The 23884-nt window shown below is 42.1% G+C and overlaps 1 protein-coding gene across 14 annotated transcripts in view; it reads left to right on the top strand.

Moving 5' to 3' along the window:
• Positions 1–23209, top strand: part of LOC140639068 (transducin-like enhancer protein 4) — a 142378-nt gene extending 119169 nt beyond the window's left edge. For 11 of the 14 annotated variants that reach the window (XM_072837543.1, XM_072837499.1, XM_072837487.1 and 8 more), the window contains 12 exons: positions 1407–1526; positions 2530–2583; positions 3507–3659; positions 4877–5009; positions 5252–5445; positions 5910–5986; positions 14710–14959; positions 16042–16289; positions 18331–18478; positions 18927–19077; positions 19434–19510; positions 21527–23209. In XM_072837543.1, coding sequence (XP_072693644.1) covers positions 1407–1526; positions 2530–2583; positions 3507–3659; positions 4877–5009; positions 5252–5445; positions 5910–5986; positions 14710–14959; positions 16042–16289; positions 18331–18478; positions 18927–19077; positions 19434–19510; positions 21527–21634 — 1713 coding nt within the window. In that variant the 3' untranslated portion in view covers positions 21635–23209. The remainder of the gene's footprint in view (positions 1–1406; positions 1527–2529; positions 2584–3506; positions 3660–4876; positions 5010–5251; positions 5446–5909; positions 5987–14709; positions 14960–16041; positions 16290–18330; positions 18479–18926; positions 19078–19433; positions 19511–21526) is intronic. The other 3 variants (XM_072837547.1, XM_072837544.1, XM_072837558.1) reach the window with 1 other exon arrangement.
• Positions 23210–23884: the final 675 nt, after the last annotated feature.

The following is a 23884-nucleotide window of genomic DNA, read 5'->3' as shown; positions in this document are numbered from 1 at the left end:
TATTACCATCAGACTAAGATAAAGGAAAAAAAGTACAAGGGCTTAATTTTCCATGAGAAGAGTACAGTTATCAGTGAGGAAGAGCTTTACGGAACAGTTTCCTGAATTGATTTAGATGCAAGGCAAAGATATCCTGGTGGTGATTGTTTGCTCTTCCTATAACTTGTTTTCCCATATCCCAGGTGTTCTTTCCACTGCCCAGCCTGGGTTAATTTAGCACTCAGAGCCCCATGCTGGTGCCCTGCTGAGAGGGACTGGGCCTCTCTGGCCTTTATGAGCCACCCTCCACAGGTCAGCCCTGCTACCTCCCCACACCTCACCTTACTGTCAGGTGGGCTCCTGTTTGGTCTGTCTGGAACGGAGTCATTAGCCAGTTCATAAGGTTGCTTTCAGGTTTCGTTGATGCTTTCTTCACGATTCTTTACATGTTATTTTAAGCTCTTGTACTGTCTGAATGTGCCCAGTAGTAATCACCTTGGCTTCTGTGGTAGACAGACTCCTTTTCTGTACTTCAGTGTTTATTTTCAGCATGTAGGCCTCCTCCAGTTGGGAACTCTCTGGAAGAGCAGAGATGACAGACCTCTCCTGCCTGTATGGTTCGTTCCCAGCTGTGATCCCAAGAAGGAGTGACTGTCTTTCTCAGTTGCCTGGCCCTAATGGAGTTCTAGGGTTTCCAGAGATACAAAGGAGCCAGCTCATGAAAACTGTAGGAGTCAGAAAAGGACTAGAGTGAATTTTTGCAGGCATTTTGTTTTTGTGATTTTTATTTGCGACTTTCAACTTTCATAACCTTAAAACAAGGGACTTAGCAAAATTACATAAATATGACCTTTGTGTCACATGATCACCATTTTGGGGTTGTTTAAATTCAAGAGTACCTCTCTTCCTTTTTCTTTGTAGAATTACTAGTTTTTCTCAAGATGGATTCTAATATATTCTTTGTACAGGCTTAAGTTACTGGTTTCCCATCACCCAGCAAACTGGGGCCCCCAGGGGGGCAGGGGCTCACCTTTTCTTTCCTTCCATTTTCTCTTCTATCTGCTTCCTTTCTCACTGCTTTCAAGCTACCGCCCCAGTGTAATCTACATCTCCTTGGGACCAGACCCATTCTGTCTTCTGAATTTGCTGTTCTTTGCCTCCTTTTTTATTCCTTGGCTCCCTCCGTCCTGTCTTCATTTCTTCTTTCCTGTTGGTTCCTTTTTCCCCCCTTCATCCCCTTGTCCCTGTTTCCCCTTGGTTTCCTGCTGAGCCTCCTTTGCCTCTTTCTTTCACCTCCACTGTTCCCTCCTGTCTCCTCCTAACAATTTTACAGGTGCGCACTAATGAACAAAAGGGACATTAGATCTGCACAACTCACTGTGAAGTGGATGGTCATTCCTCAACCCTGCTTTCTTTTTGAATTACAGAGCTCTTCGGTATCCCCGTCGGCCAGTTTCCGAGGTGCCGAGAAGCACAGAAACTCCACAGACTACTCCTCTGACAGCAAAAAGCAGAAAACTGAAGAAAAGGAAATTGCAGCTCGTTACGTAAGTTCATTCATCTTTGCTTTGGGGGAAACCAGTTTACTCTGCTTTTTATCAGCAGCCGTTTTATGACTATTACCAACTAGAATTAGACCAGAGGAGAAAAAAAATAGTGACCGTGTGTAGAACTGTGTGTCACTTGGCTAGCTACAGCCTCTGTGTGCAGGGCAGCACGCACGTGTACATGAGTCAGAGCACAGTGCTCTGTCTGGCCGCCAATAGAAGACATTGTAGGGCTTTCATAGTACTGTTTCTAGAGATGCATTTGCTTCCCTCTCTGTATGTCAAGGTGCTTGAATTTCCTGCAGTCAACTAGAAATGTTAAGGAAAATGTAAAATCCTAGCCTGTTAAAATGTCTAAAAGGAATTTGCGCTGAGGGGTAAAGCAAGTAGAGTATAACTTGCAGAGGCATCCAGATGTGTCCCTAGCATGGGTTGAAGCTTATTTCCCTTCAGTGACTGACCCTTCAAGTCATAGAGTGAAGGAAGCCAGCTGGGTGGGACTGGGGTGGATGCAGCCAGGGCCTGCTCTGCTCCCTGTGGTGGTGCCCTGCAGGACTGCAGGCCTCAAGAAAAAAAAAAAAAAGAAAGAAAGTTTGGATTTTCTTTTTTTTTTTTTTGAAAGTTTGGATTTTCGTGTGAAACCTCCCAATCTTAAAATGCTGGCTACTTACCCAGTCTTTTAAACTGAGAGAACGCACATCACACCTGACAGTAGGCTGGATTTAGCCTGGATGTGCCAGCTTCCACTAGCTTTGGAGTAGCAAGCCATAAGCTTCAGTTTTTTAAACTGTAAAGTGGAATCATCATATTACTTACCTTAAAAATCATCATGAGGATTAAAGAACAGAGTACATTGTAAAGTGTTTAGCACTCTTGGGTGCAGTTCATTTTTATAAGAGGTGAGGAATTAACCTGAATTTATCTGGGGTAAATCTGGCCTTTGTACGTGTGTATGCATGCATGTGCTAGGGGAGGAGGTAATGCTTGTCAATTGTTGATGCAGGACAGCGATGGAGAGAAGAGTGATGACAATTTGGTGGTTGACGTTTCCAATGAGGTACGTTTTATGGCTTGTTCAGCTTCTTGCTCTTACCACTGTAACAATGACTAGTGTCCACACAGTATTCAGAATGTGTGCGCTCCGTTTCCAAAGGGACCCACTTTTTATTTACCTGAAATTTATGTATTTATTATTGATCCTTTTTATATTGCTATTCTTTTCTATAAAAATACAAGTGTGTTTTGCTATCACCATGAATGCACACCAGATATATGTGGTCAGCCTTCAGATCTCATTGACAAGTGACCTGTATATTTGTAGGGTTTTGATTTTTGTTTTTGAAGAAGTACAGCTGACCCTTGAACAATGGTAGGGAGGGCAGTTTTAGGGCACTAACTTCCTACAAAGTTGAAAATCCTCATGTAATCCCCCTCCCCCCCACTTCTTTAAGTATAATTGACACACAATGTTACATTAGTTTCAGGTGTACAACATAGTGATTCAGCAAGTATGCCCATTGTGCTGCCACATATAACTTTCGACTCCCCCAAAACTTAACTACTAACAGCCTACTTTTGACCTAAAGCCTTACAGATAACATTAACAGTCAGGAACAGGTATTTTGTATGTTATATGTATTACTGTATTCTTAAAATAAAGAAAGCTAGAGAAAACATGTTGAAAAGAACATGATCTTCCTAAGATCATAAGGCAGAGAAGATACAATTTACAGTACTGTAGCATATTTATAAAAAAAATCTGCATATAAATGGAACCGCACAGATCTAACCCATGTCCTTCAAGGATTAGCTGTGCTGTAAATATTGCATTCTACCAAATATTTTCTTTAGCAATTCGGTGAATCTTTTATTATCGATTACAGAGCATTCATTTTGCACTTCTTTGTGCTTTCCGCACTCAAGTATTCTAGCATTGTGAGTGTGCTGTGCTGCATTACTGCCCTTGCTGTTTCCCTGTAGGACCCATCTTCCCCTCGGGGGAGTCCAGCACACTCCCCCAGAGAGAACGGCCTGGACAAGGCGCGCCTGCTCAAGAAAGACGCCCCTATCAGCCCAGCCTCCATTGCGTCCTCCAGCAGCACCCCTTCCTCCAAATCCAAAGAACTTAGCCTTGTAAGCTGCTCTTCATCCTCTTTCTTAGCGTGGCCTGTTTCAAGATGCTTGGCTTTGATTATTTGGTAAATTTGGTATTTTTCACATTTTTCTACAAGGACTCTTAATTCCAAATATACTTAGATGTTCAATATTCGAGCTTAATTGACAAAAGTACTTTGGGAACAGGATGGGTTTACTGACTTACTGGTGATAGATGTTTGTTTTATGAGTCTTTTTGCAAGGATAGGGGAGGGATATGGGGAAATTGAGCGAAACGTGTCTCAGCAAAGATGAAGAAATACACACCAGGCTTACAGAGATGGTTTTGTCACCTATGGTTTATGGTAAATTTAGTTTTCGACTGGGATGTGATTTCGTTGCTAGCTTTGTTTGAATTACCAAGCTATATATGACTGCAATAATTTTCCCTTCCTGTCTAACAAGTAATCTGTCATTTACAAAAGTCTTCCTTGACTCACACCACAAATCACAAATGCAAAAATGAAACTGCTTGCAAGTCAGGATAATCTCCCCATATCCCCTTCTTCTGTGGCTGTGTAGTTAATTGCATTTTTTGTGTGTATGTCTTCCTTTTTCTTCGCCAGTTATTTCCTTGTAACATAACATTAAAAAAAAAGACAAATTCAGTTTTCATATAGTCTTCTGAATTTGCAACTGAAGGAAAGAAAGTTCCTTAGGTTGTCTGCAAATTAGGGGGATGTGTCTGGAACAGAGGTACATTAGGTTTTTTTTCTGTTCTCTTTTGGCCTTCTGGTCTTGTATTGGCATCTCCTCTCTACTGATCTCTGTGATGATTTAGGCGTGGATCTGTTCTAATGGGACCTGTTAACCAGGAAACCTCTTGTGACATGAACAGTCCATCAGAAACCCAGCTCAAGCAGCCTTAAATCAAAGCAACCAGCAAGTGTTTGGTCATAGGACATCATGATTATCAGCCTCTGTCTGACTCATACCAGTTTCCTGGAAATCATCTTCTCTACTCTAGATTCTACTTTAGTTTATACCCTCCTGACCTGAACGTTGGTTTTGTGCTCTCAGGGATCTGTTTGTTGGTTGGTTGGTTGGTTCTTTTTAATTTTAAAACTAAAGGCCCAACCTGAGGAACTTTTCCATTTCTTTCTCTTTTCCTTTTGACTTGCCTTTTTAAAAACGTTTAACATCATTGTAAAAACTGTATTCTCATTGCCACTGTATTCTCTTCTATCTCTTATTAGAATGAAAAATCTACTACTCCTGTTTCAAAGTCCAATACCCCTACTCCGCGAACTGATGCACCCACCCCAGGCAGTACCTCCACCCCCGGATTGCGGCCTGTGCCTGGAAAGCCAGCAGGAGTCGACCCTTTGGGTTAGTAAGAAGAGTTTTCTGCACTTTTTTAAAGAAGTAAAGCAATGCAAATAGTGCCATACCTTAAGAGTAGTAATAACCCACATCAAAAGTCTGTTAAGAGTTATTTAACCTGAGCATATTACAATAAGCGAATTTGAGCACTGGATCCTGTTTTTTAAAGGTATATTTTAATGTCTTACTTCCTTATTATTTCCTGTGTTCTTGTTTTTTCTCTTCTCTCCTTCTGTTTTGCTCTGTAGCCTCAAGCCTGAGGACCCCGATGGCAGTCCCTTGTCCATATCCAACCCCGTTTGGGATCGTGCCCCATGCTGGGATGAATGGCGAGCTGACCAGCCCCGGCGCCGCCTACGCAGGACTGCACAATATTTCCCCTCAGATGAGTGCAGCCGCTGCCGCTGCTGCTGCTGCCGCCGCCTACGGGAGATCACCAGTGGTATGTTCATGGGTCTTCGTGAAATCAAACCATTCCATGGCTTCTGGGATGGTCAGACGTGTATTTGAACGTAGGGACCCATCATATCTGCAAATTAAACTACATGCAGTTATACTGTGAGATCCATTGCCTTTTCTAAGGTGAGGAAATGTCCTTGATATTTTAGGTTTCCTTTTAACTTTAAACCTACAAGAATAGAGCAAATAGTAATGAATGTAGTGAACCCTGTTTCCATCATAAACTTGAAAAAATTATACAAGTTATTTTTTTCATGTATGTTCCACCCCCCAGGATGTTACCACTAAAATTGTAAACATCCTATTTTTTCATCGGTTGATACTTTCGTATGTATATTTCTAAATTTAAAGTCTGTGTTCTCCCAGTATTTAGAGAGGTATTGAGTAGGCTGAGGTAAGTTAGTGTAACGGTGTTTGTTTCTGTTATTTTGCTTGGGAAAATTTTAGGTTGGATTTGATCCACACCATCACATGCGTGTGCCAGCAATACCTCCAAACCTGACAGGCATTCCGGGAGGAAAACCGTGAGTACCTCTGAACCTCGTGCTCACCATGTGCCAGGCCCTGAGCCCTTGCTGGCCCTTTCAGCTGTGCACTGCTAGGCAGTGGGGGGAAGCTGCCCAGGCTCATATTTTGTTTTTGTCTTTTTTCCTTCGCAAAGAATTTCCATTTTCTCTTTGCACAAGGAAAGAGGTAATGAGGTGGGGTTTTGTATTTTCAATTTAAAATCTTGAGCTTCTAATATGGAAATGCAAATTACTGAGGCATCTCCAGCAGTCAGGTCTTCTCTACGTCTGTTACTGAATTCTTTTGTTGCCTTGAAAGAAACGTTTTATGTGCAAACCTGGATGCTCAAAATTTGAGCATGTTGGGAAAAGACGTGCCAAACTTCAAAGGCTGTGAAGAGAAAGAAGTGTGGTCTTATGTTCAATTGTGTTTGCGGAAAAGGTGGCTTGCTCATTTGGCTTATCATCCTGTGAGCTGGATATTTGGAGAGGCTGTATTCACAGCCCCCTTGAGTTATGAAGGCAGAACGCACACATCAGTTTTTCCAGTCTCTTCTTGTACATTCTAATCTCTCACCGTATCTCATTGCACATCCTTCATTTCAGTCCAGCGCACCTTTTTATTACCTATGCACGCTTGTCTCTGGCTTCATCTTCCCAGATGCAGAGACTTGACTGTAAAATAACACCGGCTCTTCCCTTAAAATCCTGGCTTGCTTCCTCTCTCCTGTCTTTGGGAAATATCCCTGCAGACCCTCCCTGCCTTATTCGTCATGCGTATATATTCTCATGGCTCTTTCTACTGGTGTCCTGTCACTACACATGCCAGACACCTGCTGCTTCCCCAGGCTGGTGCTTTCTCCCCACCCTCTGCTACCAACACTTTACCCTCCCTAGCAGTTAATTCCCCTCTCCCAGAGACCTCCTTGGTGGCTGGCCTGCCTCGGGGCATTTGCTCTTTACTGGACCTTCCTGTGGTAGTACTTCTATGGCTTATTTCTCACTTCAAGTGTCTACTACAATGTCACTTACTAGAGCATTCTGCCCTGACAGCCCTATCTAAAATAGCATCCTTCTCTCCCTACCCCTCTCCATCATTGTTCTTCTCTTCCTTCGGCATGTTTTTGTATTTGTCTGTACCTGTTCCATTATCTGCCTCTCCCTGCTTGAATGTAAGCTCCATGAGAGCAGAAGAGACCTCTTTGCTCTTCAGTTGCAGAAGTAGCTCCAGTGCCTAGAACGGTACCTGGTTCATAATTGGTGCTCACAATATATATGTTTTAAATGAGTGAGAGAGGTGGGGAGAGAGAGTGCGTAAGTGAGCCAGCCAGTCCCTCTCTTCTCTGATCTCCCATTGCTTGTTTATTCACTACTATACACTCAGGCACTTAGCTGTCACCGCGTTGTTTCCCATGTGTAACAACTTGTGTAGCTTACTTCTGTGCAGATCTATGCTAAGCTTCCCTGTTGTATCAAACACAATGCTGGCTCCATAGCCAAGTTGCTTCGTAAATATTTGACTGATAATAAGGGAGGCAAGGCAAATCAGACTTTGAGTTCCCTGAGAATTGAAGGTATAAATCCCCCTCAGCGTAAAATTCTGTGTACTTGTGTGTGTTCTGCAAATAGTTGTTGACTGACTTATTAGTCTTGTTGACCAAGAACTCTGATGTATTTGAAGGTGAAAGTTTGGTCTATTTCAAACAGTGACTAAATAACAAGGTCATAGGATTGATCAAATAACTCAAATACCTAGGAGTTCCATAAGAACCTGTGATGATGGAGAGGGCTTTTTTGTTTTGTCTTGTTTTGTTTTTAAGGAAAAGGTATTATCCCGTGTTCAGGTACTGCATAGTTAACACTTGGTTAACTAGCTGTTGTACCAGAGCTGTAGTATAACCACTAGAACAGAAGAGCTGGTGCTTCTCATCTCAGCTACTGCCCAGGGGCCACAAGGAGTGAAGGGGTGTTTGGTGCCCATGAAGAAGAATGGCAGTCTTGGTTTAGGTTTGGGCTGTCTGAGCCACTGTTGAATTAGAGCTGGTCTGATTCAGGAGGCTCTTCTGAGCCTCGAGCCAGATTCCCTTCCTTCTCCTAGTCTTGATACTTAGCATTATAGAATCATTGAGATCCTTTTGAGAAGATTGATGGTTTGAAGATGGTTGCAAATTTTTGTTCCTGGGATTGATAGAACCCACATCTCATGCAGTTGGCCAATGACATTAGGAATCCCACAAAGAGAGCATGGTGTGGTCAACAGAGTGAGTTTCTAGAGTGTGACATCTAAATTTGAACTTTTATTCTCCCAGTTGACAACTACTGAACAGTTTCTTAACTTTGTAAACTTTAGTTGGCTCATCTATAAACCAGGGATGGCACGCCCTGACAAGCTGGTGACGAGGTAATGTGTTACATGTTTGGTACCGTGTTTGATACATGGGGCTTTTCAGTCAACCAGAGCATCATTTCTGGTTTAGCGTTGGCTCAGGACATTATCAGTTCTTCAGCTGCTTATATAATTGAACATATTGTAGTGGGTAGAAATGACCCAAGAAAATTAGATTGAGTAAATTAGACTCCATGTTCCTGTCATTAGTGTGTCTTTGTACAAGTGTCAAGACCTGTAAATTCACATTCATTTATGCATTTGCGATACTGTATTTTTATTTTAGATTTCTCAGAAGAAATGATTATAACAGGTGGCTCTTGAAATCTTAAGATACAGAATTGTGAAACTTTGTCATGTATGTATTTTTCTACAGAAACTCTTTTTTTGGTGCTAGAATGTAAAATATAATAAATCACCTAAAGTCTTTCCCTACCACGCACACAAAGTACCACCTTTCTCCAGAAAGACTTAAAGCAGTTGTGCATCTCTGTTGTAATTATTTTTACAGAATGAATCACATTGGGTCCTCTTGTCTATTCTGGTGAATTAGCAAGAGTTCCACTCAATTTGTAATTAGAATGACAATATAGTTTAATTTCAACATAAGCCCAAAATGGACTTTTTATCCTCACCTGCTACTTAAATGAGACATCTATAAATAGTGCAAAACTATTCAGTTAAACCATAGTACTAATTATATTATGAGACATGGCATGTGGATGCAGCCATGACAGAAGGAAGATCTCAGGTTTATTGATTTTAGGCTGCTCACAATTCAGAAATTTTTCCCTGTTCTGTTTTTATAAAGCAGGATTTTTCAAAATAGGAACGATGTTAGACATACACAGTAAGCCCTTAACAATTATTTATTGGCTGGCTGACCTACTAGTGGGTTCATATGTGACTTAGAACCTGATTTTCTGTCATACTTTATAAAGTACCCTGGCCAGATCTTTTATTGTGAATTCAAGGTCTAGTCCCATCTTGTGAGACATTGAAAACTTTGGAGGTGTTGCAAAGTATGGGAAAGATGAGTGCCACGTTACAGAACTCGGCCTTTTAGAGATGGAAAACGTGATGAGGGTGGGACGGCCAAGGACCTTCTCTAAATATGCTGAGTTTTCATCGAAGCATGATGGCTTCAAATAAAATAGCACCTTCAATGCACATGTTTTAAAAAGAGCGATTTGCAGATGCCTTGATGTTTGAAGTATTGTCCTTTCGGGAAGTCCAAGCTGCTTCTGTTCTTTTTGCCAGCTTCCTTAGGGGGCTGTTCTTAGCTACTCAGTGCTTTCTCCTGCTGTGCACATAGGTGCTTGTGCGTGTGTTTTGGAAGAGCGCAGGTCACTGTATTCTCTGGTTCCCTGAACCCTCCCCCTTCAGCCCTTCGTTTCTAGTTATTTGCTGGACATCTCAGACAACTTGAGTGTGTATTACTTGCACTTCAAATTTATCGTATCACAATGTCCCCCGACTAGGTCTTCCTCGCAAATTGCCCACCAGGAGTATTGGTATTCTGGTTCTTGTTTCCTAAGCTCAGAAACTCTCTTATTATTGGCTCCTTCCTCACAGCTCCTTCGTTAAGTCCTATAGAATTTTATATCCACTATTATTTCTAGTGTGTCTTCCTTGACCTAGCCTAGTTCAGGTCCCCCATTACCATGCATCTAGATTATTGAAATAATTGTCTCTTACTCCTCCTACCCATTGTATTCCTTGCGATAACATGTATTCTGTCAGTTGCCCCAATAATGTCCTACCTGTTCTCCCTCCAAAAAACCCTGTTGTGAATTCTGTGTGTGGAGCTCTCAGGCTGGCCTTGCAGGCCCTCCCTTTTCTAGCACATAGATAGCAGTGTGTGTGTGTGTGTGTGTGTGTGTGTGTGTGTGTGTGTATGTATGTAGAGTATGAATGTATATATTCCTGATAGATCTGATCAGCCTGTGCTCAGGCCAGCTTCTCCAACCACTTAACCGTGGGATCGTTATTAAATAAATGAATCCTTGGATCAAAACCAGTCCAGGAATTTCCATCATTGCACCCCATCCTTTTAGAGCCCTTGCTCTCTGCTATTTGCACCCCCCGGAATTGTTTTTCCATCCTCCTCCCTCTTTGGCAAGATCCCTCCATTCTGCAAAACCCATCTCTAGTACCATGTCCCTATTGAAACATGAGCATTGTCTCTTCTTTATGAACCACCGCAGAACTTCATACTTCACGTTTTTCACCTGGTACTGTGGGCACTTCTGTGCTTTACTCCTCACACTTCCTAGATTGGAAGCTGCTAGGCCAATGTCTTACCCGATTTTGTATTCTTAGCATGATGTCTGTGTGTAAGCATGTGGCTAAGAGGTCCTTATCAATGGATTTAATTGGATAGAAAAAGAATAATTGTTCAAGCCTGGGTTTCTCTGATTTCTAGAATGGTTGGCTCTCATTACACATTCCAGTACACTTTGCCAGCTACTCATCAAAGAGTTTCTTGAAATCTGATAAGAATGTACTGGAGTTTTATTTTTTCCAGTCTTGAGTATCTGACATGTAATAAGAGCAAACAGGGCCACGTATATCCTTAATGCTCTTGACATTCTTGTTAAAGGAGTGCTAGGAACATAGTAGGTGCTCACAGAGTGGTTGTGGTTGAGTTGAAGAATGTCCTATCAAAAACCTTGAGAGAAATCGTGTGTCTGGTTTCTTAACTATTTAAATTCTCAAAGCTCCTTAGAAACCATTTAGTGATACTAGAGAGAAGGGATGGTTTTTCTTCAAGTAAATTACCATTAAGAATATATAACACCATCTACACTTGGAATAACCTTTTTTTTCTCTTTAAGGTTTAGTCTTCATGACCTCTTTAATTGCTAAATCAATTAGCCTTTTCCTCTATCATCATCCCTCAGAATCTCAGCCTTCCTCTGCAAGCATTACTGCCTTCCCCGCTTTGCCTCATTGACACCTAGCACTCTCCCAAGGGGGACCCTTCCACATGCGGCTCTATGAGGGGGTGCCCCTTCATTTGTTTCATATCCTGAAATCCTTAGGAGCAGTGATGGGGTGATAAAGGCTATGTCACACACACACACACACCCTACCCAGTCTTTTCTAGAACCACACTCTCATATTTTTGTGAAAACTCTGACCCTTTGAGGCTTGTACCATTGGAGTCTACCTACTCTTCTGCCTTGTTGAGGGATTTCCCCAGTTTATTAAAGATTTGACACTAGCTTAGGGTCTTCCTCCCCTCAGAGCCTGCCATCATTCCATGCAACTACAGTGTTCATAAGGTTGGCCCCCAGTAACCTTGTCTTGGGGTTTGGACCATGTCGACTGTAGCTGTCCTTTTTGACTTCACTTACCTACTTAACAGGCTCACAAAAAAGATCTCATGAATGCCCCTCACTGTGTCACTTCCAGAATTCACATGTCCATTCAGCACAGCCTTCTCTGCCTCCAGCCAACCAGAGTAGTGATCTTTTTTTTTTTTTAATTTTTTTTTTTTAATTTTTATTTATTTATGATAGTCACATAGAGAGAGAGAGAGAGGCAGAGACATAAGCAGAGGGAGAAGCAGGCTCCATGCACCGGGAGCCTGACGTGGGATTCGATCCCGGGTCTCCAGGATCGCGCCCTGGGCCAAAGGCAGGCGCCAAACCGCTGCGCCACCCAGGGATCCCGAGTAGTGATCTTTTGAACTGCAAATCTGTTCCCAGCTGTCTCACTGTCTCCCAATCCCCAGCCACTGGCTTCTCCCCTAGGTTACTGCACAGACCTCCCGTCTAGTGTTCCTTTTCCCATTCTGCCACCTGTAATCCATTCTTCACCCAGCAGTCAGAATGATACTTTAAAACTTAACTGAATCCTATCACTCTCTGTCCAGAAGTCTCCAGTGACTTCCATTCCACCCAGGGTAGTATCCATGCTCCTCCTCACAGCTTGCCAGGTCCCTTTTACTGCTGCCCTCCCTCTGTCCTCAGCCTGCCCCATTCACAGAGTGCACACTAGTCTTCTCATTTGCTTCTGCTTCAGGGACTTTGCATCATTCCATCTCCTGGCACATTCCACATTCCCCCCTCAGTGTGTGCAAGGGCCTGCATCCCTCCTTCCCGTCTTCACTCATATGCCCCCCCAGGCTTGTACACCGTGTGTGTGTGTGTGTGTGTGTGTGTGTGTGTGTGCGCGTGCGCGCGCATGATAATCTGATGGGGAACTGAGGATACTTATTTAGCTACTTTTATGTGGTATCTTCTTTCCCTTCTATATATTGGCTCAGGAGAATAGAGACTTTGTCTACTTTGTTCACGCCTGAATGTCCAGGACCTGATAATACCTGACTCATAATAGGCAGTTAGTAAATAGTTTCTGAAAAAATAGGTAATAAACATTTTGTCTTGCTCTGGCCTCCATATTTGCTATACCCCTCCCCCTCACACCATCTCCCTCTCTATATCGAAGCCCCATTGTCCTCACTCAAATCCCACACTACCAGACATGTGCATTGTCCATCGCATTGACCATCTGACCTTTTTATTTATGTGAATATCTCACTAATGAGTCTGCCCCACTACTCACCTGCTGCCCACTCCCCACTCCCACAGGCTGTAACCTCAGGAGATAGGAGATTTTTCTTCCCATTGTAACCTTGGTCCTGCTAGCATGGTGCTTGGCACACAGGCAGTATCCCAGAAGTGTTGAATGGTTGAATCTGTTAATAAGCTGTCAGGTGGTAGACTATCTTCCACCATCTCTCCACTTGATTGTCTCTCTCAATGGTCTGTGTCTCTGACTGCTCTCACCGGAGGTTCCTTAGATGGAAGCAGGCCCCTGCATCTAGTGTACTCACTGCATGATCTGCTACAGGATCATCGTTTCTGCTCCCTTAGCTTCAACTGTCACTTCTTAGTTGATAGGCGCACACTACCTTTCTAACCTAACCTCTCTTCCTGAATCACAGCACTCAACTTCCTGTTGAGTCGTTTGGGTTCCCAACTGCCCTCAAATTGAAGAAAACCAAACCATTTACTTTCTTGCATGTGTACCTTCGGTCATGCTTTCCTTTCACTTCAGTAATGTATCATGGTCTACCTGAGGCACCTGGGTTCCAAGCCTTAAAGCCCTCCTCCGTGCCTCTGTCCCAGGTCACATATCCAGTGTGTTTCCAGTCCTGTTGTTTGAACCAAAATGTCTTCTGTCTTGTTTTCCTAGCTTCCCGTCCTCCTTTCCCCCTCAGCAATCTGGCATACTACTTCTCTTCTACAGCCCAGTTCTGTGCCTTTCTCCATTGTTTGCAGAGAAAGAAAAAGCCTTCCACTATCTGGCAGCACATCTTCCACTGCTGCATGCTTACATCATCCTTTCTGGGGACACTGAGGGAATGATGAGGGCCCCTCAGTAATGAGCTTAATTTTGATGAACGTGGCTAGCCTGTAGATTTTTGCATTAAGGAACCGTAAACTATATTGGTTCTAAAACTCCCCTGATAGGTCCAAGCTCCAATCCGTTGTGTACCCACAGATGCTTTCCCTTTGTATAAACTTTTTCCTATAAACAGAGTACATTCCAAAGCTTCATGCCACAGCAAAATGGGCTATTGCCTGTGATAGAAGACTGGCCCAGCCCCCCGCTCCCATCACATAGCCTAACTTCAGTGTCCTAAGAATAGAGACCTGTTGAAAGAAATGTTCTAACTTAAGTTGCATTTTAGAACCAAATGTTTTCATAGCTATAGAGTTTTTCCTGGAGATGAGTTTGAGATGGAGCTGCTAAATACTCATAGGTGGGCCTTTGGGGTAGTCACACTGTATGCCTTTTCAGGTCCTAATTTTATTGGGAATGACTTGAATTAGTGACTGTCAAGTCTGATAGGACTTTGTTTTTTAATGTGTTTTGAGGGAGGGGCACAACTGTCATTTCACCTTGTAGACCTAGAGACTCTTAGCTTCTTAAAGCTGCTAAATTTGGCTTCTTGATCTCCATTAGTAAATCACTTGATTGGAGTGAATTCATATACAGGCAAAAATCTCATCACAGGATTCTGAATCACCCAAAGTAGAAAGCATTGCAAGTCTGCAGAGTGCCCTGAAGGAGTAGGTACCTAATGTTGGCTATCTTACTTAATTCTCTGTGAAGTATGGGTAGCCTTCTCTCCCTTTTAAAGATGAGAACTGAGGTACAGAGAGGCTCTGAGACTCTGAAAATTATGTTATTTCTACTGTACCAGGTAAATTTGACTTATTTGCAAATCATGTGTAGCACTAAAAATGTTTTATTTTTTTTATGTCCTTACACTGGTCAGTTAACTGACGTTTTTTACATTTCCCTTTACCTATTTTTTTGTCTTCCCCCACTACCTTAGAGCATACTCCTTTCATGTGACCGCAGACGGTCAGATGCAGCCTGTCCCCTTCCCCCCCGACGCCCTCATCGGACCCGGCATCCCCCGCCACGCACGCCAGATCAACACCCTGAACCACGGGGAGGTGGTGTGCGCCGTGACCATCAGCAACCCCACGAGGCACGTGTACACAGGCGGGAAGGGCTGCGTCAAGGTCTGGGACATCAGCCACCCCGGCAACAAGAGCCCCGTCTCTCAGCTTGACTGTCTGGTGAGTCAACATGGATGAACAGGGTTTACACCTTCATCCAGAAAATAGGATGGGATAGTGAGGGACTTAGATGGACAATCAGCAAATGGAGTTGATCCCAACTGGGTAGTTGTCTTTGGTGGTTTGCGGCCTTTCATGTGGAGACAGCGAGCGCTGAGGAGGCCTATCTTTCAGTTCCTCAAGGCAGCATTATCCAGTTCTTGATGGCATGTGCCGCGTGTCTCGTGCAGCTTTTGTAAACCCTGCCCAGCATGTGGGCACAGGCTCACTTGCCTGTCTGATAAAGGAGTTTAAGAAAAGCAAAAGCCCAGGAGGCTTTCCGTGAGAGTGCTCCTGACACTCAGTCTGTGACATCATGAGACCAGAGTACTGTCACGCTTCATGGGCAGACACTAGGATACCCCCTTGGCTGTCTCTTGGGCAGTTGTCCTTGCACTGCTTACGGAACTTCCATTGGATATTCTTTCTTAGACCAGCAGTGGGATTTTTGCAGCAGCACCATGTTAGGTCAGCTTAACATAATTGATGTACACAACATTCCCAGAACTGCGCAAGCTGGGAGGACAGTTTTTCCCCCCTCTACCCCTAACAGTCCATGATCAAGTTTTGTCTCCAGTTGATGCCGCTTGACCAACCGCTGCTGCCCTCTGTGCAGAAAGAAAGAGACTTCAGATCTCTAACCTCTGGCACCGTGGTGGCAGCAGTAGTACCTTTCACCATCCAGGTTCCCAGGCATGGCTACTCCAGGACTGCATGTGCTCCTGCCTTAGTGTGTGTATTTCTGTGTGTGCAAATGACTCAGGCAGCAGGGTGATTTGGTGGTGGTGGGAGTTGGGTCTAGATCTTTGCATTTTCATGCTAATTAAGATTAAATATCTCAGCACTAAATTTGTAGATCAAGTTTAAGTACTTCCCTAATTTCATGTAATTTTCTAGCATTAATCCACTTTATCATTGTCATAAGTAAAAATGGCTCATTAAAACCAGGAGGGAACACAATACTTTTTATGGATTTCTGCTCTCATGTTAATGCTGTTTTCCTTTCCTCATGAGTGATCTCTTGATGGTTTTTGTCTCTGCAGAACAGGGATAACTACATCCGTTCCTGCCGATTGCTCCCTGATGGTCGCACCCTCATAGTGGGAGGGGAAGCCAGTACTCTGTCCATCTGGGATCTGGCAGCTCCCACCCCACGCATCAAGGCAGAGCTGACGTCCTCAGCCCCTGCCTGCTACGCCCTGGCCATCAGCCCTGACTCCAAGGTCTGCTTTTCGTGTTGCAGTGACGGTAACATCGCAGTCTGGGACCTGCATAACCAGACGCTGGTGAGGTGGGTCAGCAAGATCCCTTATCAGGGCATGAGAGGAATAGATTTTACCATTCTGGGCCAAAGAGCCCTGTGTGTCTAAGACGATGAAAAATAATTATCCTACTAAAAAGGGTTAGGGGACAGGCTCCTTTTAAAGATGCTAGAAACAAGTTACTAGTGTAAAATCTTTTCTGCACTTTTGAACTTACCAAATGAGGAGTTGTTTTCTTTCTTTGCTTTTTTTGGATATTGTCCTAAGCATCACCAATTTAAGTTTTTTAAAAATGAGGTCATTTTTACATAATTAATGTACATAATGTTCCCATGACCTCATGAGCTCATTAGACATCTGTAATTTGCCATCTGTGCTTGCTAACCAACCATCATTGTTGATAGACACTCAGAAGATTCATGGTGCAGGGCAACATCCTCCATGCCACATGTATCCCACACGTTCATCACTAAACACCTGCCATGGGCCCTGGAATTGAGCTGCTCACTTTCAAATGGGCTATATTATCTGTAATCCCACCTTTAAGGATGGGTGGATGCACTAAGTTGTCTGTTTAGAAGTGAAATTGTATGGAATTGGTGTTGATAGGTAATGCCCTGAAAATGAGTCTCCAGATGTCAGCACCCAAGAGAGTAGGAAGCAAGAGGTATGACCTGCTGGAGGATGTGAAAAGGTTGTAATCAAGCCTAGCCACAAGTCAAGGGGAACACATAAGGAGAAGAGGCCTCTGCTGTCCACCTGTCAGATATTTTGCAGGACTGAGCTCAATGTATGATTCCAAAAACATCACTTTGTTTTTCATCTTGGATAAGGCTCCTTATAAAGAACTACTTCTAATCTCTTCTCTACCACCCTGCCCATGTCTTTTGTCTACCAGCTCCTGGGGCAGCTGAGACATACATAGGCCTTACTTGAGAGCAGGCCTTTTGGTCTTGCACAGCCTGCTACAGTTGCATTGTTGCGCACTGGCAAAATTTGCTCTGCTGTTCCCGTGTCCATCCCCATAGCTTTAGTAGAAGGGAGAGTATGCCTTACATCCTCTTAAACCCTTTCTTTCATATGACAATGATAAAATAGATCTTAAATGTGTTTTTGATTATGTCATATACATGTAGCTATGTGAGTTTTATTATTTCAATTGGAGATTTTTTTTTTTCCCATTGCTAAAAGCAGGCGTTTTTTGGTATAAGAGTAGTTCAAAAAGTGTTTCCTCAGTGTTCAAAAATAAAAAATGCAGGAAATTCGGCATCTCAGTTAAACCTGAATTATGTGTGTGTTTTGTTATTTGAATCATTAGAAAACATAGTAAACCCAAGTAAAATTTATGAATAAGATGTTTGATGAAATTGATCCCTGAGGAGTTCTAAATTTTTTTTATTGAGGTATAATTAACATTCAGTGTTATATTAGTTTCAAGTGTGCAAAATGATTCAACAATTCTATGCATTACTCAGTGCTTATCATAAGTGTGCTCTTAATCCCCTTCATCTGTTTCACCCATCTCCCACCTGCTTCCCCTCTGGTGATCAGTTTGTTCTCTGTAGGAGTCTGTTTTTTGTCTTTTTTCTTTGTTTATTCATTTGTTTCTTAAATTCTACAGATGAGTGAAATTGTATTTATCTTTCTTTGACTTATTTCCGTTAGCGTTATGCTCTCTAGCTCCATCTATGTTGTTACGAATGACAAGGACTCATTCTTTTCAATGGCTGAGTAATATTCCACTGTGTGTGTGTGTATGCGTGCACGTGCATATATGTATACACACACACACATACACCATATCTTCTTTATCCATTTATCGATGGACACTTGGCTATTATAAATAATGCTACAGTGAACATAAAGGTGCATACGTCTTTTCAAGTTAGTGTTTTCATTTTCTTTGGGTGAAAACCAGTAGTGGAATTACTGGATTGTGTGATGATTCAACTTTTTAAGTTTTTAAGGAAGTTCCACACTTTTTTCCACATTGGCACACCAATGAACTCTGAATTGAGTTCATAGGAAAACTAGTTTTTCAAAGGCTTTCTCTCCATTTGACATCTCTAGGCAATTCCAGGGCCACACAGATGGGGCCAGCTGTATTGATATTTCTAACGATGGCACCAAGCTCTGGACGGGCGGCCTGGACAATACGGTCAGGTCCTGGGACCTGCGTGAGGGGCGCCAGCTGCAGCAGCATGACTTCACCTCACAGGTACGGTCTTGTGCCTGGAAGTTTTAGAAGACACAGTTTTGTGGAATATATGGTATACTTAAGGGATAGTTCATTTGCCGTGTGATCAAGTCACTTTTGACTCTAGGTTAGATAACTGAAAATTGAATTTTTTTTCTGTCAAACTACAGTAATACTTTTTAAAGGATTAAAAAAATCTCCTTTATTACAAGCTTTTAGGGTTTAGGGTTTTATTCCAAAGACCATTACTCTGTATATATTTGAATTTTACGTAAGTGATTAAATTATATTGTGGAGATATATTGCATTACTTTGGGATCACTTATTTGGCTGTAATTTCTTCCTGTACAATTCAAATCCTTTTGACTTCCTTCATAATTTGAGTAGTATCCCAGAAGAAATTGTACCTCCCAGTTAAGGGAAGCAAGCATGTCTTCTGTAGGCACACTATCATCTGTTTTCATCCTAGATCTTTTCTCTGGGCTACTGCCCAACGGGAGAGTGGCTCGCAGTGGGAATGGAGAACAGTAACGTGGAAGTGCTACATGTCACCAAGCCAGATAAATATCAGCTGCATCTCCATGAGAGCTGTGTACTGTCGCTCAAGTTTGCCCATTGTGGTAAGTAGTCTCCTCCTGTCCATTTCCTGTCTGCTAGAATCGCTTCTTCAGTCTTCCTGCTGATGCATTTTCACTCCACTCCTTTGGTCTAGTAATATGTTCCTCTTCAGAATTACATTTCGTTCTCATATGTCCATGCCTACACCTCTAATGCCACGTACCAATCCACTTACTGTAGTGTTAAGTATAAATGACTCACTAAATCTAGGAGATGGAGCTTTATTTTTCCAGTGAAAAGAAACTTTTGTTGCAAACTAGAAGAGTTTTCCGTGAATAGTTCGTGCTCTGTAAAGCAAATCTTAGGTGTCTGACAAAGTAACACAAACAAAACCTTTTTCAAAACTCTCTTTCTGTAGGCAAATGGTTCGTAAGCACTGGAAAGGACAACCTTCTGAATGCCTGGAGAACACCTTATGGGGCCAGTATATTCCAGGTAACACTTCACTTATTTAGCTATCACTTATAGCGTGCCCTGCGAGGTGATGGTTTGCCCAAATTCTCTGTTCATTCTGTCAAATGAGTAAGGCTCCTGAGTGTCCTAGGAGGTAGGGGCTGGTGTCCTACCTGTTACACAGAGAATACCTTGCCTTAGGGAGGCTAGTGTCACAGCCACGAGCAGTGGAGCCATGGAGCCATGGAGCCTGGGGTGGGCTCCATTTCTCTTTGAGCCCAGAGCTAAGAGCCAGCTCTCCATGCCTCAGTCCCATATATATGTTAGGGTAGAGACTTTATGTCTTCTGTGATGTGTCTTATGTCTTTAAAATGCTTTTATTTTAAAAATCTGAGCATTTTGCTTCATTACTCTTAGTATTGTTATTTCATTGTTTTTTCCAAAGAGTGTTGTGGAAAAGTTTAGTAACTCTTGATTAATTTCAGAACTGTTTATTCTTATTGACTCAGTGGTACTTTGTGTCGTGTGTAAAATTGTAGGAGGACCAAATGTAGATACAATAAACACACACACATAGTCTCTGTGCTCTCAGGCTGGAATGTGAGAATTTCATAGGCAGGTTAAAGAAGACTCCTCTTTTTTAATCTGTACTTAAGATAGTTATTTTTTTTAGGTGTGTGGTTTATTTTTTAAGGAATAACCACAGATTTGCAGTTTTCTTGACAGAGTAGTAGTATGCCGTTCTGGAGTAGATCAATGCCCTTGAATCCAAAAATACATATATTGAGTGAAAATAGGGATCCCTGGGTGGCGCAGCGGTTTGGCGCCTGCCTTTGGCCCAGGGCACGATCCTGGAGACCGAGGATCGAATCCCACATCGGGCTCCCGGTGCATGGAGCCTGCTTCTCCCTCTGCCTGTGTCTCTGCCTCTCTCTCTCTCTGTGTGACTATCATAAATAAATAAAAATTTATTTAAAAAAAAATTTAATATTGAGTGAAAATACTGTGCAAGATAATAGGACAAAAATAGCTGATTCTTGCTGTCATGAAGTTTATAATTGAATACAATATTTTTTGTTTTTTTGTGAGGGTTTTTTTGTATTATGGGTCACAAGATGGTCCCAACCAGGACTTTAAAAAAAAAAATCTTAGAGTGAATCTTTTATAGTAAATATACATGTTATATCACATTTATACTGGGTTGTGAAGTAGAATGGATTAACTACAGGTTACAGTCAAAACAGGTTGAGAAACACTGGTAGTGGGTTAGCATCTGCATGTTGTCATTTATTATTTTTTCAACATTCAGAATTCTGGTTAACAGCCTGTGGGGGTGAGTTTGTTTGGCACAGTTTAGTTCAAAGTTGATATTGAACCCCTTGGAGTTAATATAGTTGAATATGGAATCCAGAACTATTAAGTATGGTACATTTCTCTTTCTAACCCTTGAATTCCTCCCCATTTGGAAATTTGCATTCTTTTTTCACACAGGAGGAAATTAGGCTTTCTATTAGAAATCTCTTTACATTCCTAGTTTCAAAAAATGGAGTGTTTTCGATGCCATTTTGCACTTGAGCTCTGAGGCAGCTCTCTGAGGGGATAGGCAACTAAGATGCCTTTGCCTCTTTGAAACACAGGAGGCTCCAGCAGGTTAAGTGACTCGTCTGGTGTTCCACAGCTCTGCCTCCATCCAAGCTGTCTGACCAATGCTGAAGGTTTTTCATGCTAAGGACACTCTGCTCTTACCTGTCTGAAGAATCGGATTCTAAACTGGGCCTTGCTTCTTCAAAGCACAGGTGCTCATACAACTGGCTTGCAACTGGCTTGCCTGCTTCCTGATGCCCCCAGTGCAGGAGCCCAGGGCCCAGCGTGGTGTGGTGTCCCTAGAAGTTTCCGTGGCCCCACCATTTTCAGGAAGTGCCTGGACCATCTTGCCCAGTTTGCTGCTCCTGTTTGGACAGCGGGACTCATTAATGCTTGTTTCCACTCTGTGTCTTCCAGCCCCGCCTCATGGGGTTTTCTTGCCATAGTTAACATTTGTGTTTGTTTCTTCCCTAGTCCAAAGAATCCTCATCGGTGCTTAGCTGTGACATCTCTGTGGATGACAAATACATTGTCACTGGCTCTGGGGATAAGAAGGCCACGGTTTATGAAGTTATTTATTAAGGACAAATCTTCATGTGAACTGGACCCCTTCTCCTTGTAGCACTTTGTTCTCTCATTCTCTTACCCCCCCGCATCTAAAACCAAGGATTTCAAATGCTCATCGCAGTTGTAGAGTTCAGTACCCCCACTTCCTCCTTGCTGTTGAATTGTGAATACTCGGTAAGAACCTGTGATACCAAATCTTCAGCTCTCTACTTGGAAGAACATGGAATAACCATACTTAACAGTGACGAATTCTTTAATTATGTATTATATCTGTAATATATTTATTTTGTTTAAAGAAGGCTTTCTAACTTTGACTGAATAAAGCTGTCTGCTCCTGCATTGATAATGAAGATGCGTTGTATTTGATACCCCTCCCCCCCTTTTTTTGGCAAAGGAGGGGAAAGGAAGGTTTAAAATAATTGATGAAAAATGTCATTAAATGTAGACTAAGGACTGTATAGAGATGTGAAATGTATAATTACATATGGAAGCAATATGTTGCTGTGTTGTTAGATTTTTTTGTTTTCTACTTATTTTAAATGTTTGAAGATTTGAACAATTAGAACAGGACAGGCCACGTCATATTCATTTGAGTCTATTTGGACAACTTTAACCAATATATCTATAGCTTTAGATTCTATTTGATAAAAGTAATTGGACTTTTTTCTTTTTTCTTTTTTGACTTGTCGACAAGTGTCTTTGTAATAAGTTTTTAATTCCTTTTTTTATTGTATTATAGACAGATGAACAAATTAAATTTGGCCTAAAGAGAGAACTTAATCCCTTCTGGATATTTTTGCCATGTTTCTTTGCAAAGGGAGATGTATACCTTTGGGCAGTTTTGTCATTACGAGAAATTACGGGCTATTTTTTGGCATGTTCTTTGGGAACTGCACAGATTCAGGGGAGGATTCCTCCTGCTGTGCAAGTCAAATCTTTTACAAAACAAGGACAGCAGAGGAGATTTGCAAGGACCTCCCTCTGAAACCAGAAAGAATGGACTCTCACCTGAGATGAGAACTTGCTTTCTTTACCTCCGGTTCTTTCCCTGTCTTAGTTGGATGTCCCCAAAATGGACACAGGCTGTGCCATTGTGCCAGAAACATTGTGTTATCTTTTATGTTGTTGTTGTTGCTGTTCAACTATGATATGTGACTCCTTTTTTTTTTATTATTATTATTTTTGTTTGAATGCTTTAAAAATCTTTTAAGTCTGTGGATCTGCTGATGTACAGTGCCTTTGCTGCTATGGATCAAAATCAAGAGAACTGTGTAGATAAACTTTATTGTATAAGTAGAAAATTACTTAATTTCATACTAGAAACGGATGGATGCTGCAAGTTGAAATGGACTGTCCATTGACGTTCCTAATGTGGTAGCAGAAAAAAATGGTGTCTTAAGTGCTTAGTGTTTGATGTCATTAACAGTTTCGTAAAACTCTACAGTGTAGAAAGATTTTGATACTAAACTGTGCATTGTACATAGTTCTAATGCATCGTATTGACCACCGTACTTCTATAATGGTAGATTGTTTGTGCATTCAGACTTTTAAGCATTAAACACAAATAACTTCTAGTAAGCTTATTTCTAATTCTTTGGCTGGCTTTCGTTTATTTTTTGTCTTTGGCTGTGCTGCTCCCATATACTAAAAACTACTAGTTTCATTCAAGGGAGACTGGTGTTAAAGTCATGACATGGGCTTCATTATTAGTGCCTCTTTCATTGTGTTTTTATTTTCACTTGACAAGAACTAGAAGGGAGAGCAGATGGAGGTTTGAGGATAGGTTACTACCAAATATTTATTGAGTGCCTCTTCGGTTTTTACAAGTGCTGTCTTATCAAAAAGTTGTCACGAAGAAGTTTATTGGTCACACTAACTCAGTAGCTGCATGTGGCTAATGGCTACCGTATTGGACTACTTAAATTTATAGAACACTTCCGTCATCACAGAAGGTTCCATGGGACCAGTGCTGCTTTAGAATTAACCCACACATAACCATTTCTAGCCATTTGGGTTTAGGAAACATGTCCAGTGTAATACTGTGGAGCCGTTGAAAGCATGAAGCCTATCGGGCTGCTGCTGCTGCTAGGGTGTGTGAAGATTGAGCATAAGGAGGTGCTTACTAAAGTTCCTGAGACTTGAAAAGCTGTCATTTTTAAGGATCCACTGGATAGAAAGAAGGGTGGGGTTGGGTTGGGGGTCCCACAGTGGTCTGGAGTGTGCTCAGCGATCAGCTGTAAGAAATAGTATTTACGGGCCAAGTTT

This window comes from Canis lupus, chromosome 1 (genome assembly GCF_048164855.1).
Source record: "Canis lupus baileyi chromosome 1, mCanLup2.hap1, whole genome shotgun sequence".
NCBI lineage: Eukaryota > Metazoa > Chordata > Mammalia > Carnivora > Canidae > Canis > Canis lupus.
This window is presented reverse-complemented; position numbering and strand designations above follow the sequence as displayed.